This window comes from Uloborus diversus, chromosome 1 (genome assembly GCF_026930045.1).
Source record: "Uloborus diversus isolate 005 chromosome 1, Udiv.v.3.1, whole genome shotgun sequence".
Taxonomy (NCBI): Eukaryota; Metazoa; Arthropoda; class Arachnida; order Araneae; family Uloboridae; genus Uloborus; species Uloborus diversus.
Window position 1 is genome coordinate 150385372 of NC_072731.1, and position 18247 is coordinate 150403618.

An 18247-nucleotide genomic window follows, 5' to 3' on the forward strand; every position below is an offset into this window, starting at 1 on the left:
GAATTTTATGCATTGTTTAATCTAGATAAGTTTTCTATTGATTCAGCGTTGCATTTGTCGTTTCGTTGAAGGGATAATCAAAACTAACGGGTCGGAAAATAAAATATATAACCGAAAGTCGACGTGAGCAAGTGATAGACTGTGTGTCAATCCCATTTCTCCTCTCTCGCTCTTCCTCTCTGTCGATAAATATCAACAGTTTGTTGAATCAAGGACAATTTTTCTTTTGTATTGCCTTAATTTGCAAGAGAGAATAAGTTTAATTTTTTAAATTTTTTTTTGCTGATGTTTCTGTAGTTTGAATTACCCCTTATAAGGCCTCAAAATGCAGAATTTTTTAAAACATTTTTCAAAAAAATTTCCGGACCTCTTAAAATTTGAGATATTCTACTCTCAACTCAAAAGAGGTTCCGGTATAACTCTTTTGAAAACCCTCCTTGTCCAAGGTAAAAAAAAGAAAGAAAAAGACAATGAGAAAAACAATTTTTAAATACACATACATTGAAAATTGCCATATCGCTATATGTGCCAGAGGAAAAGACGCGTACTTGGGGGAAAACTTAAATAATGGCCTGTTTTGCTATTTTCATATAAAAAATAGCCGACGAGGAAGTAATCCGCGTGTTTCAACAATGAAACTCGCGCCACGGTATGATAATATGTTTTGGTAATATTTAACATGCAGGGAAGTGCTTTATCGTGACAAGCATAGGCGGCTGGTGCCCCAAAAAAGTGGGGGGTCAAAGCAGGTATGTGGTGTGAGGGTGCAGGTTTGGTGGCCGACACACCCTGAAAGCTAAATTTTTTCTTCAAAAAGAGGTCAATTGAATTTTTACGTCATTATTGACGAATTGACCCCTCTTCCAAAAATTCGAGAAACGGACTCAAAAAGCGGGTGGCCACAGAAATTTTTTTCCTACCAAAATCAAAGTTCCACTTTAATTTTTACGGAATAATAACATGAAAAAAGCATAAAAAAGGCACTTATTAAGTCGGTTCTTTCTTTAAACACGTGTGTAGATCATCAATCATTTTCCATTTGACCCTTAGTTTTGAACTTAGAAAAGTGAAGGGGCAAAGTCCCTTTACTGTTGAAAGTGAGAGGGCAATTGCCCCCCTTGCCCCCTCGTACGAGCCGCCTATGGTGACAAGGCTGAACTCAATCCGGTGATTAACTGTTTTACTGGTAAGATTCATTTTAGGAGAATAAAGAAACGTAAAAATTGGTCAATAATGACCTCTATCTACTGGAAATGTTTAATCCACTGAAATTAGGGTTAAACTGCCAAATTTAACTTAAACTACCAAAATATCACCAAACAGGCAATCGCTGCGTTCAAATGTACATAGAAGCAAATTTTCACCCGTCATACCATGACGGGTGACCTTCTAGTTATCATAATGTTGCCCGAGCTACAAAAAGGGTCCCCCATACTTAAAATAGCTTAGAGCCCCATTAAGTCGAAACCCGGACCTGTATACAAGAATCTCTTTTCAATAATGTTACAAAGTTTGGATTAAGAAGAAGCACAGAAAATTAATTTCAATTGAGAAAAAAAAATCAGTTAAAATAAAACCTTTTTCTTAGACCAAGGTATGCACCGAATAATCGGCACTGCCAATTAATCGGTCACCTTGCCGATTAGCTATAATCGACCAAATTTTGTCGATCAATCAGAGGAAAAAAATACTTTTCAAGATAATTTTGTTTAAGCATACCTTCAACAAGAAACTGTGATGAATACATTTATGAACAATAATTCAACTTAATTTGCTGCAAACATTATTTTATAGCTGCAGTATGAAAGTGTACAGAGCAAAAACAAAGTTTAGAAAGTGCGTAAAACTGAATGAAATATTAAAAAACAATTCTCACAGCTGAAATTCATATAACACTACAAAGAATAATCTAATTTCAGGAGATTTATATTGGAATGTGAAAACTGTTTATCCCCCTACCGCCCCCCCCCCCTTTCTCTACACTTTTCATATAACATGCCTTGCTACTTTTCATTTTTATGTTATTAATGTTATTTCTATTTGTCTTTTAAGGTCAGAAATGTAACAGAAATTTAAAAAAATGTGTATATGATCCCACTGGAACCCACATTAACTAGGCGTGGATCCACGGGAGGGGAACTGGGGGAACGTCCCCCCCCCCCTAAAATCCCAAGTGTACCTAAAAATTTTCAGAACAGTATACAGCACAATTCTTCCGTTTTTTAAAACTTTTAAAACTTGAACTTCAAGAAAGGCGCTAGGAAAAGCGAGGAGAGAATTGCAATAGCAGGTTCAAATAGGAGAACTGTGGGAATGTCCCCCCCCCCAAAAAAAAAATATCCCAAAAATCCCAAGGTACCTAAAACAGTTCAGAAAACAGGAGTACAGAATTTTTTTTCCCGTTTTTTAGAACATGAACTAAGGCATCAGGAAAAGCAATTACAAAAGTAAAAGCAGATCCACGGAGTTGAATTGAGGGAATCCCCCCCCCCCCCAAATCCCATACATAATTAAAAGATTTCACAACAGAATGCAGGAAAATTCTTCTATTTTATAGAACTTGAAGAAAAGATCAGGAAAAGCGATTAGAAAATAGCAGAAGTGGATCCACGAAAACTAACTGGAGGAATGTTCCCCTCCCCCCAACATATCATGTGTACCTAAAAGGTTTTAGAACAGAGAGCAGGAAGATATTGTTTCATAGAACTGCTGGAGGAGCTGGGGGATTGTTTCCTTCCCCCCCAAAATTTCATGTGTACCTAAATATTTTCGCAACAGAGTACAGCAAAATTCTTCTGTTTTACACGACTTGAACTTGAAGAAAAACGCAAGGAAAAGCGAAGAGAGAATTGCAAAAGCGGATCCAAGGAGGGGAACTGGGGAATGTTCTCCTCTCCCCTCCAAAAAAAAAAACTTAAGTGATCCTACAACTGTTCAGAAAACAAATTAGGGGAAAGTGGGGGTAAAACCGGGACCCTAAGGTTTGCTGACTTCCAGAAATCACAGATTTTTAGCATAAAGGAACAAAATGTTTTTTTTTTTTAATTTTAATAATTTTTTAGTAAAAAATTATTAAAAATTTGCTTCCCGGTGCAAGAGCCTTGTCCTCCTACCTGAACAGAAACCGGGCAGTTCATTCGAGATCTTAATTAAAAAAAATTGCCGTAAAGGGGGAAAATGACAAAATTTTAATTCGTCATTCAAATATGTTTGAATCTCAAGGGAGTCGCAATTTTCCACTTTCTCTCCACGCATCCACGATTGTTGAACACAGAATTTGTTGTTTGAAATGCTTGCGAGAGTATCTAATCAGTATAGCTTCTTTTTTTTAAAAAAAAAAAATATGTCTTCATTGTTTAGGTCTATAAAAGTTTGGGGGTGTAAACATTAGTGGCCGCCCTCGGTGCTCCTTTTAGAAGGCACCCTTTCATGCTTCAGGAGGGGGACCATTTCCCTCATGACTCCTCCCCTGTATCCATGCCTGATTACCGGTTCTGTCACAAATTTCGCAACCAAATGAAGCATGTGTGTAAAGAGTAGATATTAATAAACCAACAAAATGTTCCCTAACATTCTATTTTTCTTAAACTATGCTATGCTGTTGGGAAATCGACACTTACTTTGATAATTGAACATTTAAAATTCAGCATATTTATTCGACTTAGTATAAGTTATCTTGTGAGGAATTTTTCTTGATTATAAGAACTATATGATGCGGCCCGCGGCCGCCCTTGTGCGGTGCACACCCTGCAAACCTGCTAGGATCGGCCCTGCTAACACCTCGCATTCTAAAAACATCGAGAATCGTTTAATATTGCTTTTTTGAAGCTTCAAATTTGAAAAATTGCAGAAACCCTAACGTTACCAAATATGGTTACAATCACGTTTTTAAGACATCAATTACGAAAAACTTCTTGCTAAGGGCCCGAATGCTCTCATAGGAAATCTAAAAATGAAAAAATTAATTTCGAAAAATTTTAAGGGGGAGAGCATTTAAATCCTTAGTCATTGAATATCGCTTAAAAACTTCGTTTCCTAGGACTTCAATTTCGAAACATTTTTTGGCTAGAGCCCCAGAACCCCACTGCTTGTAACATCATCAAAGTTAGTCTGTACCTGCGTTTTAGGAACTTCAATTTTAAAAGAATAGACGGAGAGCTGATCGATTTAGATCTATATTCTACAAAAAAAAAAAAAAAAAAAAAAAAAAAAGATCTGGGGCAGCTCCCAAAAGTCTAGTCTCTTACCTTACCGTCAACAAATATCGCCCACAATCGCGTTTTTAAAACTTCAATTTCTAAAAATTTCCGTAGAAAGCCGCTCGAACCTTTTCTCCCGTAACATCATCAGAGGCAGCCGAAAACTGCCTTCTTAGGGCTATAATTTAAAAATGAACCCCCCTTATCAGTTGGCGAAAATGATTAAAAAAAATATAAATATAACAATGAAAATAACGTTTTTTAAAATTATTTTTTGAAAATTATACTTGCAAAATTTATAAAGCAAAAATTTTTTAATAAGAACCGTTAAGATGTAGAAATTAAGTTGTAAAACTCAATTTTTACGATTAGTTTTTTAATGAGGAATTTCATATAACCCCCCTCCCCCATAAAACATAAACTGCTAAAAAAGTTACCCTCCCAAATCCATAATCTGGATCCGCTTCTGCCCTTAACTCCTTTGTTTTATTTGTTAATAAAAATCAGGATTATTTTCTAAAGTTTACGTCGACACCCTAAACCCAGCTTTTGGCGACACAACTTGATTATTTTTTCAGTTATTTTACTTCTTGTAACCATGGCCGCCCATATTCAAAATTTTAAGGGGGGGGGGGACTCAGACATTTTCCCCATGGTTCAGCAGGATATTTTCCCCATAGAAACAAATTTCAATACAGATTAGAGTTAGTAAAACTTGACAATTTTAATGACTTATTCATTAATGGCTGGAGAAGAAATGTTTTTACATTTTTGCAAAGTTAAACCTGTCTACAACGATACTGTTGGCACCTAAAAATATATTGTTATAGACAGTTCGATTATTCATGCTGATTTTTCTGGGACCAAGGAAAATATCATTATCGACAGGTTTATTGTTATAGACTGTATCGTTATACATAGGTTTTACAGCAAGAAGGTTCTAATTTCTAAGGCGGGGGGGGGGGGGGGGCTTGAGCCCCCTATAAGGGCGCCCTTGCTTGCAATATATATATATATACTAATATATATAACTATACTAATTATTACATCATACAACTTATTATTTAAATTAATTGTTGATTCAAAAGAAAAAAAAATTGATGTAAAAAAAAATAGGAAGACTTTACTATTTTAATGTTTTTTACAAACCGATGGTTTAAGTGATATTTTTTAAATTTAATTATTACTTTTTGAATAAATATTCACATATATACAATGTTGCTTCATGTTTCATGAGTCAATACTTTTCCCCTTTAGAATAGGGGATTATATTTTACACATATATTTTTTATAATATATATATAAAATATAAAAATTATATATTTTTATATGAGTGAAAAACTTGGATTAAATGGCTACATATGATTAAAAATAAATTTAAATTAAAAAATGCTCCCAAATGTTTCTGCTGGTCACAGGCTGCCCCTAATATTTTTAAATTTTCATATTAACGTTATGTGATTTTATTAACATTAATGTGAAAATTGGCTGAAAGAAATTGAATGAAGTTTTGAAATTATTAAAGAGGAGAAAAATTGTCTCTCAGAAATAAACTGTTAACTACTTTTTAAGTCAAAAAAGAAAAAAAAAAAGAACAAGGAATTGGTAGCATTAAAAACAATCATGATTATTAGTCGGCCAGAGCCGATTAATCAGTAATCGGATAATTTACTTAATTGGCGCATTCCTTATTAGATCCACCTACAATATTTAGGATATTGATGTAAAAGCAGGGCGAAGAAAAAGGAGATTAAAGTAAAAAGTTACAGGCCCTGAAGAAAGTTGCATAGGGGCCCCTAAATCCTATCGACGGCCCTGTATATACTCCATGTTGTGAATTTTCCTAACTGGACTGCAGACTGACTATAGAGCAAATGTGCTGGAAGCAATCCTTGTTTCAGAAGCCTATACTTTGATTTAAAACTGCATAAAATTGAGTTAAAACTGCATATTTGTAGAGCTGCTAGAGAAAAATTAATTTCGTATTTTGATTCAGAGCCCCAAACATATCTAACACAAGCACCCACAAAGCATCTTAGATTAGAATCAATGTGGTTTAGCCAAATCACACACACAGTTTGTTCATTACTTCTACCTTGATGGAAAAAAAAAACTATTCGGTTTTCACAACTTCAATGATATAAATCAGCAAAAGTCAAAATGAACAATAATGCTTCCTCCCTCAATATATATTTTTATTTTTAAACTGAAAAGGATATATGAAAGGGGGAAAATACGCGAATTTATACTGATAAGTGGATGTATCAGTTGGAGTTTTTCAACAGTAGCAAATAAAGTCACTTACAGTACATTAGTAAAAGAGAAGAGAAAGATTGAACATCTGGAACTTATTTTACAATTATCTTCAAATCTTCAGATACAAAAGGCTTTCGTCCTATCTCCAGTACCTGAAATGACCACCCATTGTGTCTCATACCGCAACTCTTTAGGAGTCGGAGGAAATGGCAACCACTCCACCAAGCCAGTTCAACATTGGCGACAAGTGCATGTCATATGTTCCTAAATGTTGGCTTTTGTGTCAAATCATGTTTCCGTCGGTATATTTGCTTTCTCAGGGGAACTTAAAGACTGTTTGCAGAGTGGTGGTTCTTCTTCTATTATCTATATTCTTTGGCGATACGGTCAAAGTAGCAAGCTTGCCCATCTGAGTTTTTTAACAAGAAAATATTACCTGTGGCCGACAGAAAATATCATTTCTGAAATTTGGCCCAGCTGCTAAATAGGTTGGCAATCTCTGCTTTAGATGCTCTTAAAAATATCCTTTCCAAGAGCACCAGAAGTTGGAAATAGATTTCGAAAATCTTGCAGGATTATGCTCTAATCCCATGAGATCAATTTGGCTAAATATCATGCAGAGTCTTGTGGAACTTGGGATTGAAAATCCTACATACCTACCATCAAAATGGAATGCAATTGTGATTCATCTAAACTAATCTAACAAAATTAAGGCCAGTATAGCAGATTTTAAAGCATAATGGAAAGAACACACAGCACATGGGTACATGATTTTCTTTTAATATGGCAAAAGATAGATTTTGTACATTCAATAAAGAAACAATGGGTACAAATATTCTTCATAAAGTACATTTCCAGTAGTTCAAGAGAAATTTGCTCTCTCATCATATTTAGAAAAATAGCTTTTGCACAGTATTTACTCACATTAGACCAAAGATAAATAAAATTTATGTTTGGCCTTAATTATTAAAATTTAAAAAGTTACAATCGAACAAGAAACTGGAATTTAGCTTAATACTAATAATTAGTTAAGTGTTAAAATTGAGTAGTAAATTTTACTTCAAAATTTTTATACAATACTAGCAACACTTGAAATTTGCTGCTATACTTAAAGATCAGGAATATTTTATTATTATTATTTTTTAGTTAGTTTCATCTTTTTTCATATCCAAGAATTCATACAACTGCATGCTTTATAATAAATTTGCATTTGTAATTTAATATGTAAAATATATTTATCAGATCCTCAGAGCAACGGTAGGACACCTTACTGTTATTTTCAGGCTTAGATGTCTTACAGTTGCTCTAAGACAACAATATGTTTTGCACAATTTCAAGAAATGAAGTAATTGATCAAACCAATTTTAATTTCAACTTTAGAAACTTACAAATACAACTAAATGTTGGACAAGGTCCTTAAATTTAAGTACTTTGTTATTTCCCTAGCTACATCAATAAAGATAATTTCATACGATTGATTTTGTCTCCAGATCATGTGGCTTAAATACTTGTATTTTATTATACATTAAAAGACCAGAATTGTAATGCTTTAATTTCATCCACAATATTTTGAGCATTATATGACAATTTTAAACGCAAAGCTATGCTAAAGTATTCTGATAACATTTCAATCAATGCTACTTGATACATACTGAGAAGTAAAAATGTATGTGTTTTAAATGGCCCATAGAAGTTGTGCATTTTTCTTGGAACACAATAGGAAGAAATCTAAAACAACATTTTAAAGATAATTTAAAATAAAAACAGGTCAAGTTTCTTTTTATTTGTTTCTTTATAAGCATTTTTTCGTGGGGGTGGGCTGTAAATAAATTTCAGTGGCTTTCAACATTTAAATTTTTCAAGATTTTAATGGACACAATTTTTAATAAGAGCTTCAAGATATTAGAGGCATTTAAAAGACATTGAAAACACATTTGTAATATTTGCTATTATTATTATTATCATATTTTTTTTTTTTTTTTGATATTAAATGCCCATACAGTTCATAAGTTTGCCAATTAAATAGCTTTATACAATAATAATAATAAATGTTTTGCTTTGAATACAGTTGCTCTTCAGAGCTTTCTAAACTCATGGTTTTTTAATAATCACCTAGTGAAAACATATTTGTAATGTGATGACATTATTAATAGTAAAAAAAAGCTGTAAAAAATATGTAAAAAAACCCAAGACAATTCAGTTAAATTAAAAATTATACAGATCAAAAAGGAAAATGAAACAATTTTTTTAAAATATGAATGATCCTTATTCTGGGTCACCAGGCATTTTCCAGTGGTTTCTTTTTCAGACAGAAAACACATTTAATATGATGACAGGCACTATAAATTTTTTTTGGGGTAGTGTTACTCGCATTCGTAGCATCCTTTAAGCTACAAGCACCTCCTGGGTTGTGCTAAATGAGTAACGAGGTTTGCCTGTGCAGCCAAAACAAAGGCTTAACCATATTGGGCTGCTAGGAGGCTTATGATGGATAATGCCACAGCCTTATGACATAGGAGGAAAAGAAAAAAACACATAACATTTTATGCAAAAACTGAATAGAGTAGTAAATGAAAATGCTTACTAAAAAAGTCAGTAAAATTAATGAAGCAGTTTTACAGAGTATTTTAAAAAATAGTACAGGATTATTCAAATAAATGAAGAATCCAAGTACACATTTATAGCACATTTTAATATTCACAATTTAAAAAATTCAATTTCTTAACAGTAAACTCTTTAGTAATAGTTTCTAACTCTTTGAGCCCAGTGATTATAACTAGTACCAATTTTAACCGAATTTCAAACAAAAATGCTATTCAAAATTTTTCACATAGCCTAAACTTGCAAAAAATTATTATTCTTCAACAGTTCAAAAATAAATATGTCTAGTTTGAGCAATTAAAAAACAAATAAATCCTAAGATCATTTGGCCATATCAATCAAAATCACAATTATAAAAATTTCATTTTATTGAAACAGCAAACAGTTTTAAAATGAAAGCTCATCAACAAAAGAAAATGAAAACATTCAAAGATTATTTCATAAAAGTTCAATTCATCAATATTTTTTATGTACTATCTGTTAATAATCTTCTCCTCTGCTAACAATTTCTTTACAAGTAGGGCGCAGTAAAATAGTGTGTTCAAATTGGGCAGTATAAGAACCTTTTATGTCACTAAGAGGTGGATATGGATCAACAATATTCTTGTCACATAAGTCCTTAAGAGCCAACAGATATTTTGTTTGCCCTAAACGGTCCAACCAACGCCTGCAGAATGCAAGAGTTCCAAAATTTTGATTGATCACATTCAATAACTGCTTGGAACGTGCTAGCCTGGAACAAAAGGGGGAAAAAAGAAAATATGGTTACAAACATATTTATTCCAAAATGTTAAATCTTTTCCATAAATGCTTCAAATGTTTGACTTTAATTATACGTCAGTGATTTAAAATGTATAAAGACTTAGAGTTCATTGAAATCATTTTGTAATTGAGAATAATTGAGAATTTTAAATGAAATGTGAAAAGTTATAAAACTATTGATTACAATAGAGTCTCAAAAATCGTATCTGATAATTTGAGGTATTATTTATGTTTTAAGTTATTTTTAATTGCTTAAAAATCATTTGTATTAAAATCTAAAATTGTAAGTGACATTTCCTTAACTGCATTAGTTTTAGAATTGAAATGTATTAAATGATTGGTGTCGATAACACTTGTTAAGTACACCAACAAAAATATTTTGTGAATTCAAGTAAATTTTTCCGAAGACAATATGAAATTTTCGGAAAGTATGAGGACGCTTGAAAATCAACAGAAAACTTACGAATGACTTAGTCGTTTGACCAAAACAAGTTGAAAAGTGAGCTTGAACAGTGGTTTATTCCCATTTGGACAATCAACTGTTCCATCAAAGGAACAATAGGCGAGGAAGGTGATTGGAGTCGGAATATTTCGGTGAAAAAGACAAAGTATGTAGTGTTTGCAGAGAGAACAATTGATAATATTAACGTCTCTCGGATAACTTTTAAAAAAGCTTGAAATTTTAGAAATTTTTGGATCGCTATAGAGGATTAGCTAGTTGTAGATTGTTGCAAGCGTTTCAAATTGTAAAAACAACATACTATTTCAGATCAAACCATTTACTGTATTACCCCGCATGCCGCAAAATTCGGGGGTCACCAGATTTTCAATAATACTTGCCTGGTCCTTTCCGGCATGCCGGAAAAATTGAGGTTAGGGAAAAAAAAATAATACTATAAAAAATATATGAGGCAGTGAGAAGCAAAGGGATGCAAGTGACAAAATTAAAAATTTGGAGACAACCAGTACAAATGGTAGGTGAACCTCTCCTCTGTTTTGGGGCAAGAGATTGTACTAATAGCCCTGGTAGGTGCTGCTGTATAGCATGATTTAGAAAAAAAAATTCAATGAAAGCCCTACCTAGGATCTGATCTTTAAATGTGTTTTACTTGAAACTTAAAATAGTCCACTTGCATCCCTTTACTTCTCACTGCCTCATATGTTCAGTTTAAAAGTAAATATAAGTTCTTTACATATCTTATTAGTATTAAGAAACAGTTTAATTTTGAAAAAATATTTACTAACAATGTCATTTGTTATTTTAACAAGAAAAATATTGTTTAATAACGAATAATTTTATGAAAATTAAATTAAAACTAAGTAAGCAAACAGTTAAGCAGTAAGTTACCGACCATAAACCATGCTTAAGTATAGGAATCTAAAATAATTTATGAAAAAAAATATGAACAAGTAGTAGGAACGATGATTGCTTCTGAATTAATTACTTTATTGGCATATAATTAAATCCATTAATAATGACCTACCATGAATAACAAGCACATATTATATGCAATACAGAGTTTTTTTTTTGAAAGAAGGTTACTTTTGGGATTTATTTTTTTCCTTACAGTGGTTTTCTTTCTGATTGGAACTGAAGGCTGCTCTTTAGTGGGGAAGAAAAACGATCTCGCTTGAAAATGGGCTTTTTCTTTAAACGAAAGCAGCGTTCATCAGTGAAGTGATTGACACTTCAACAACCAATAGAACAAACGGTGACCGATGAAAGTGTGGATCATGTGACTTCTCACATTTTGCAGGGGGACAGACCGGATGTTCCCCCTGTTGTGCAAGTCAAGGGAGGTATATCTGTCGGCGAAATGAAACCGCAGCTTTTTACAGACCCTTCCAAGGAAATTCTAGTTCTTTCCCTCTTGAGTCTTGACTACATAGGTAAAAGAAAAATAACTCAATGTAAAAGGCGCGGCATTTTACATGGTCGCGCATTTTGCAATCCTACTTGTGATATTAATTTATTTGTATTCGCACTAAAATTAATTTTGAAACGAAGATTTTTTCCCCCATTAATACGGTTTCAGATCTCATCTAGGAAAAATAACGAATGAATGAATATTTGCAATAAATAAATTCATAAATTCGTTTTATTTTTAGAAAAATGTTCGTTATTGAAAATTGATGAATTCAAAAAAGGAAGGAAAAAAAAAGATAGCCTGCATGACCACACTGAATTTTAACGAAATGAACTCTAAAATCTAACCAAAAAATTTTCTTTAAAAATAGATGATCCTACTTAATATATTTGAAAAATCAAGTGCCGAATAAAAGTGGGGACTAAAAATACCAGTTATTGGTTGGCGAAATTGTTTCGCTTCCGCTGCCTGTTTGCCACTCTCCCCAACCCCATCCGAGTTGCCAGAAAACATTCTTCTTAAAAATGAAACTAGATCCTCTTTGCATAGTTAAAACTTGATTGTACAATTAACATTAATGCCACTAATTAGTTACATTAACCTTTCTTTGAACTGAAAATATTTATATTTTAGTGGTAAATTAAATGCTACTTTGTTGATTAGTTACCTGTTTTACAAATGGAGTGGCGACTACAAAAAATGTGGCTACTATAATTGCCTTTTCTCACCACTGGTAACCAGAAAATTCCCCCAATCTTTATCTTTGAATCTTTTTCTTTTTGAAAAAATATTTATTTATTTATCTAATTACTACATGCAGATGAGAAGGCTACGATAGCATTTCTCAAGGGGTTGTTATGGTGAAAGTTCTTTCAAATTGAGCATAACAACGGCAAAGTCGCGGACGGCTACGGAGAAGGATTTCCTGAATTTGAAAAATTAGAGATTTCTCTGTGATCTTTGTTTGTATGCAGGGGTGCTCACCCTGCTCCAAGCTCAAAGGCACAAATCACCCTTTCCCCCACTCTCAATGTTTGTAAACTATCTTACGCTGAAATTTTGGAATAAAGCTAAACCTAGCACTTTTAGAGTCTCAAATTCCCAGTTACTAAATTCGGCAAAATACATGAGGTATTACATACACTATATGACCAAAAGTATTAGGACACTTTCAAAAATTCACAATTTTACGGATTTCTTGAGAAATAAAAGATTAATTGCTCTCTGCTCTGTAATTTTTTTCACATGAAAAGTATACTCCAGACGTCAAATCCAATAACAATTAAGTATGCTATTCATTTAGGGGACCAGCAACAAAATATACGTTCTTATCATGAATCACTCTGTAACGATGGCAGGAAAGTGTTGCCAGTTTGCGAACAATACCTTACCATTCGTCGCCTATCCTAGAATTATAGAAATTCGGCTCATTAGATCGCTGATAACTTTTTAAAATTTAAAGAAATTGCGGTGGAATTTTTTTCATGGATTGTAGGAAGTATCTGAGCTTTGGATTATGAACATTATAAATTGCTAGCTTCCGTGCATGCGCAGTGAAAAATTAATTGCTTTAATTGTTCATATTTCATCAATTTTTCCATATTTTAACTTCAAATTTTATTATTATGTCTCTCTAAAATGCTGTCAAATATTCTAAAAGTTTAGTAACGTTTGACGAAATACTCCGCGTGATATGAGGTGAAAACCTTCAAAAAAAATTTGCATTTTTGAAAGAAATGCTTATATTTCCATGGGTATAAGAGATACTTTCACAAAAATATAAAAATAAGTTTTTGATAGATTTTTAACTCATTTCGGAAAGTTATAGCTTATTCCCAGCAATTTACAATGAAAAATGATCAAAAAACCTTTTTTATTTCCTCAATTTGTTGTTGGTCCCTAAATGAATAGCAGACTTAATTTTTATTGGAAAATGACAACTAGAGTATACATTTTATGCGAAACAAATTATAGAGCAATTGGTCTATTATTTCTTGAGAAATCCCTAAAAATGTGAATTTTTGAAAGTGTCCCAATATTTTTGGTCATATAGTGTATATAGTGCTTCTGCTTCAACACATCGGGTTTTTATTAAAATTTTCTAATAAGTCTTGTGAGTATAAGGGTTGTCCTTTTTCTCAGGAGGTACGAAAATATTACCTAGATATATATCTGCCTGAAAATTTTTTTTTGAAATACTTAGGTGAAAAAAATCTCAACGCCTTGCTCTGCCAGATTTTAAAGTTTTTATCGCTCTGCCTCATTTTCATGCATCTTGCATTTAATGAATCAATAATAAAAAATAAAGAAAGGCAAGGAACAGATTTGCAGGAAATACATAAAGTTACGACAAAAATGAAAATGAACAGCCTACATTTAGGAAAGCAATTATAAGTACAAGTAAAGGTATTTCACAATTAAAAAAAAAAAAAAAATTTGAATTCTGAAATTTTGAATCTAAATTATGTTTTTCGCAATCACGAACTGAGACAGGACCCTACTCATTGGAGTTATTGTTTCTAGAAACGGCTCCTGTCCCCCCCAAGTCTGCCTCTCCTCCTGGGCGGTTACTTGTGCATAGTTGTGTGTGTGCGTAGACCTGTGTGTATGCACATAGGCGTGTGTGAGTGTATGTGTGTGAACGTGCATGTGTGTAGGACATGGACGCCTCCAACCAGGAGATCGGATAGCTCAAAACCGGAGCAGCCGCGCCGCGCCGCCAGCAGAGGACGGTGGGCGGTGGTACTGGTGTTCCTGGTCCAGGTTGAAAAAGGCACGGACACCAAAAACGGTCACATGAGAACAATAAGCAATCGTGATTGCTCAAAAAAAAAAGAAAAGAAAAACCAAGACAAACTTTTTTTTTAAATTCTGAGTTACGCACTTCTCTGCCGAAAAATTATAGTATCGTGTCTTCAGTCACAGAATAAAATGTATTTTGTTTCTCACGTAATGTTTTAAAAACTGTATAATATCGTACATGTCTTAAAATAAGGAGTAATATTGCGACCCCATAAGCAACGTTTCACGATTCTATTTGGGGTCAAATTATGCATTATTTTCTTCCTTAGGAAGTTTTCTAAAGAGAAATACAGTAAAATCCTATTACAACGTATACTAATGCAACAAAATACTTGTTTCAACCAAATAAATTTCTAGTCCTGATTCTGAAATTCGATGAATTTTACTGTATATTATGAATTACATGTTCAATGTGTATCTTACCTTCTAAAGAAATTTGACGAGTCCGGCTCTTAAAGACACAAATAATTTTCAAAAATGTTTGTTCAGCTGTGGAAAGCACTTTATGTGTGTACATTTGTAGCAACATAAAGCACATGTAAAACGATGCAAAATACCTAGTATCTGGAATACGATTTAATCCATATATAAAAATATTTTTCTACTAGAAGGGAAAAATGTCAACTTTTCGCATTCGACAGCATTGTAACATTGTTCATTATATTGTTAATAAACAATTTGACTCAGAAATATTCCTTTCCAATCTATTTCTTTTCAAACCACAAATTTGAAAAAAAAAGCAGATGTTGCTAATTTAACAGCTAATAGCAAGCATCTGCATGAATTCACTTTCAAAAGCACTTGATTCTTCAAGAAAGCCTTAGGAAAAAAAGAGGAGAACGTCCAGCGAAGGTCATTGAGGGGAACTAATGAGAGGGTAATAAATCTTACACCCCATTAGCGCTCTCCCCTCAAAAAAGGGCGTTTACTATGGGAGGTGGGGCGAATGCAAAAAGTGAACGTATTTTGAAATTTTTTTCAATAGTTAGAACCCGATATTTGTTTAAAAAATGGTCGCATTATTTCAAACAAGATCTCAAAAGAGAGCTGAAAATATTCTACGTGTCAGGGCGTTCTTAAAATTTCAATAGCACGAGTTCCAGATGTTTTACAGGGCGAAATGTCCAACAGTACCTCGTTTTCGAAGAAATCCATTTTTTTCTCGAATTTTAAAAAATTGGAGAATGTACACATCAAAAAAGTAAAAACTAAAATATACAGACATGGTCTTGAAAAATACTCAGAAAAAAAATTTGATCCGAAAACTTCACAGGAATTTGTAAAACAAGCTCCAACTTTCCTCGTAGGTTAACATTAGATCCGAATCTTTCAGACTCTCAGTGAAGGGCACCCAAAATGGGGAAATTTACTTTTGTTCAGACTTAGATAAAATGAAAAACTTTCTGGGAACACAAATCCTAACTGGAAAATTTTCAGCAAATAATTATTTTGCCTAGTTCACCCTTGAATAAAGAATTAATTATATATTCAAATATAAAAATGACAAAAAAAAGTGCTTTAAATAATTTAATTTTTTTTTTTTTGCAATAACATTTATTTAATGCTTATTTTTTCAACAACAGAAGAAAACTCCCGAAACCATTATTTTTTCCACACATGTGCTTTAAAAGGTTTTCGAAAAAAGGCTTCAACAGAAATTTACAGGGATTTTAAAATTTCCCTTTTTTTTTAATTAAATCAATGTTAGCAGTTCAAAAAAAAATTCTGTAGAGCCAAAACTTTTCTGCGAACACTGTTCGTGCGTTCGTCTATATTATGCAAGACTGCTTTTTGTTTTGTAGCAAAATAAACCTCAAATTCTGCGGCATGCCGGAAAATTTGAGTTTCCCTGCATTCTGGTGAACCTTGCTTTTTTCCGGCATGCCGGATAATGTGGGGTAATATGGTAAAAGGTTCGCTAAAACCGGGAGACCGTTACATCCTTGGTTTGATATAGCGGGGTTTGACTTTATAAGCCTTCATTTGATTATATCACTACAGTCATATTTTTTAGTTTTTCCCTGGTAGTAACAATTAATTCCCAGGATGGTAAATACCAGCTTTTGCAACATGGGAAAAACCTGTCCAACCCTAATGGGAGAAAGAGGAAATTTTTGCTAGTCTCCTGTATCTATGGTAACTACTGAATGCCAGACTCCCGGGACTTCTGGGCACACAGAATTATTTAACAAGCACATACTCTGTACGCATTGGGTAAGTCTTCATAGCCTTGAGCAATGAATCCAAGATCCTTTTATTGAGTAATGTCCTGATCAACTAGGATCCCCATATGACCTGCTCTGATGTTTTACTTTAGTAAGTAATAATCACATAATAATGCAAATAAACATTCAAATAATTTGAAGTAAAATTCAATAAATTTAGCAATAGTTTGTGAAAATGCTTAGAATTAAATTGAGGGGGGAAAAGTTCTAAAAACATCTTACCTAAGAGGGATATGACCAGCATCAAAATTCTTCATATAATGAGATACATCCATATCATCATGAACATATCCCTTCCCAGTGCTTCCAAAAGTTTCAATTGCATAAAACTCTCCTTCCTAAAAAAAAAAAAATTATATATATATATATATATATATATATATATATATATATATATATATATATATATATATATATATATATATATATATATACAGACTTAGAGAAAATGAAAAGCTTTCTGCGAACACAAATCCTAACTGGAAAATTTTCTGTAAATAATTATTTTGCCTAACTTACACTTGTGAATAAAGAATTAAATTCATATTCAAATATGAAAGAGGCCAAAAAAAAAAAAAAAAAGTGCTCTAAATCATTTTTTTTTACAATAACATATAGTTTGTGCTTATTTTTCACCAACTGAAGAAAACTGCCAAAACAACTATTTTTTTCATACATGTGCTTTAAAAGGCTTTTGGAGAAAGGCTTTAACAGAAATAAACTGAGATTTTTTTAAAAATTCCCTTTTTAATTCCCCCTTTTTAATTTTTTTTTTTTTTGATAACATTAGCAGTTAAGAAAAAACTTCTGCAGAGCCAAAAATTTTCTGCAAACACTGTTTGCGCATTCGTCTATATTATGTAAGACTGTATATATATATATATGTATATAATAAATTCAGCAATCCATACAACCAGGGTTCAAACTAGTCAGAAAGTAAGGGGGAATTTCCAACCCTGACCAGAATTTTTAAAATTAAAAGTGGTAGATTTTTTCATATTTAGGGGGGGGGGGGAGGTTACTCATAATATGGATTACTTGAAGCACATGACTTTAAAAATGGACCCACTTCTTTTGAAAAGTATGAGTCTTTGAAACCAGTTTTCATGAGTTATCAGAACGACCCATGCAAAGAAACTTAAGAGATAAAATGAGAGAAAAATGTTTCTTGCAAAGGATGCAAAAAGATTTTGCACAGTAAAGAACAAATTTGTCATACAAATTATCATAGAATTGTTCAAAGAATAATAGGAATTCACCAGGATATGATCTCTGCAATAATTCATTTTATGAGTACAAAAGAAAATATTTGAAAAAAGTACAAGTAACGACATGTTGAAAAAAAGTGATAAAAAATGATCAAGACTGAAAAAAGTGACCTCTGCTAACACGATTCTATGAAGAAAAGTTTTTTCCTTCAGAACATACCTCCATTTTTGTTGCTTCTCCACCTTTCACAATAGGCACAGTTTTACCAGCATGTATGCGATACTGTCCAATTAAATGACCATTCAAATTTCGAATAGATTTAACT

At 32.7% G+C, this 18247-nt stretch overlaps 1 protein-coding gene across 1 annotated transcript in view; it reads right to left on the reverse strand.

Moving 5' to 3' along the window:
* Window positions 1–7215: 7215 nt before the first annotated feature.
* The window catches only part of LOC129232810 (methionine aminopeptidase 2-like), a 44686-nt gene continuing 33654 nt past the window's right edge, over window positions 7216–18247 (reverse strand). Inside the window, exons 10-12 of the mRNA XM_054866912.1 lie at window positions 18142–18245; window positions 16936–17051; window positions 7216–9789 (exon numbers count right to left, since the gene is read on the reverse strand). Coding sequence (XP_054722887.1) covers window positions 9537–9789; window positions 16936–17051; window positions 18142–18245 — 473 coding nt within the window. The 3' untranslated portion in view covers window positions 7216–9536. The remainder of the gene's footprint in view (window positions 9790–16935; window positions 17052–18141; window positions 18246–18247) is intronic.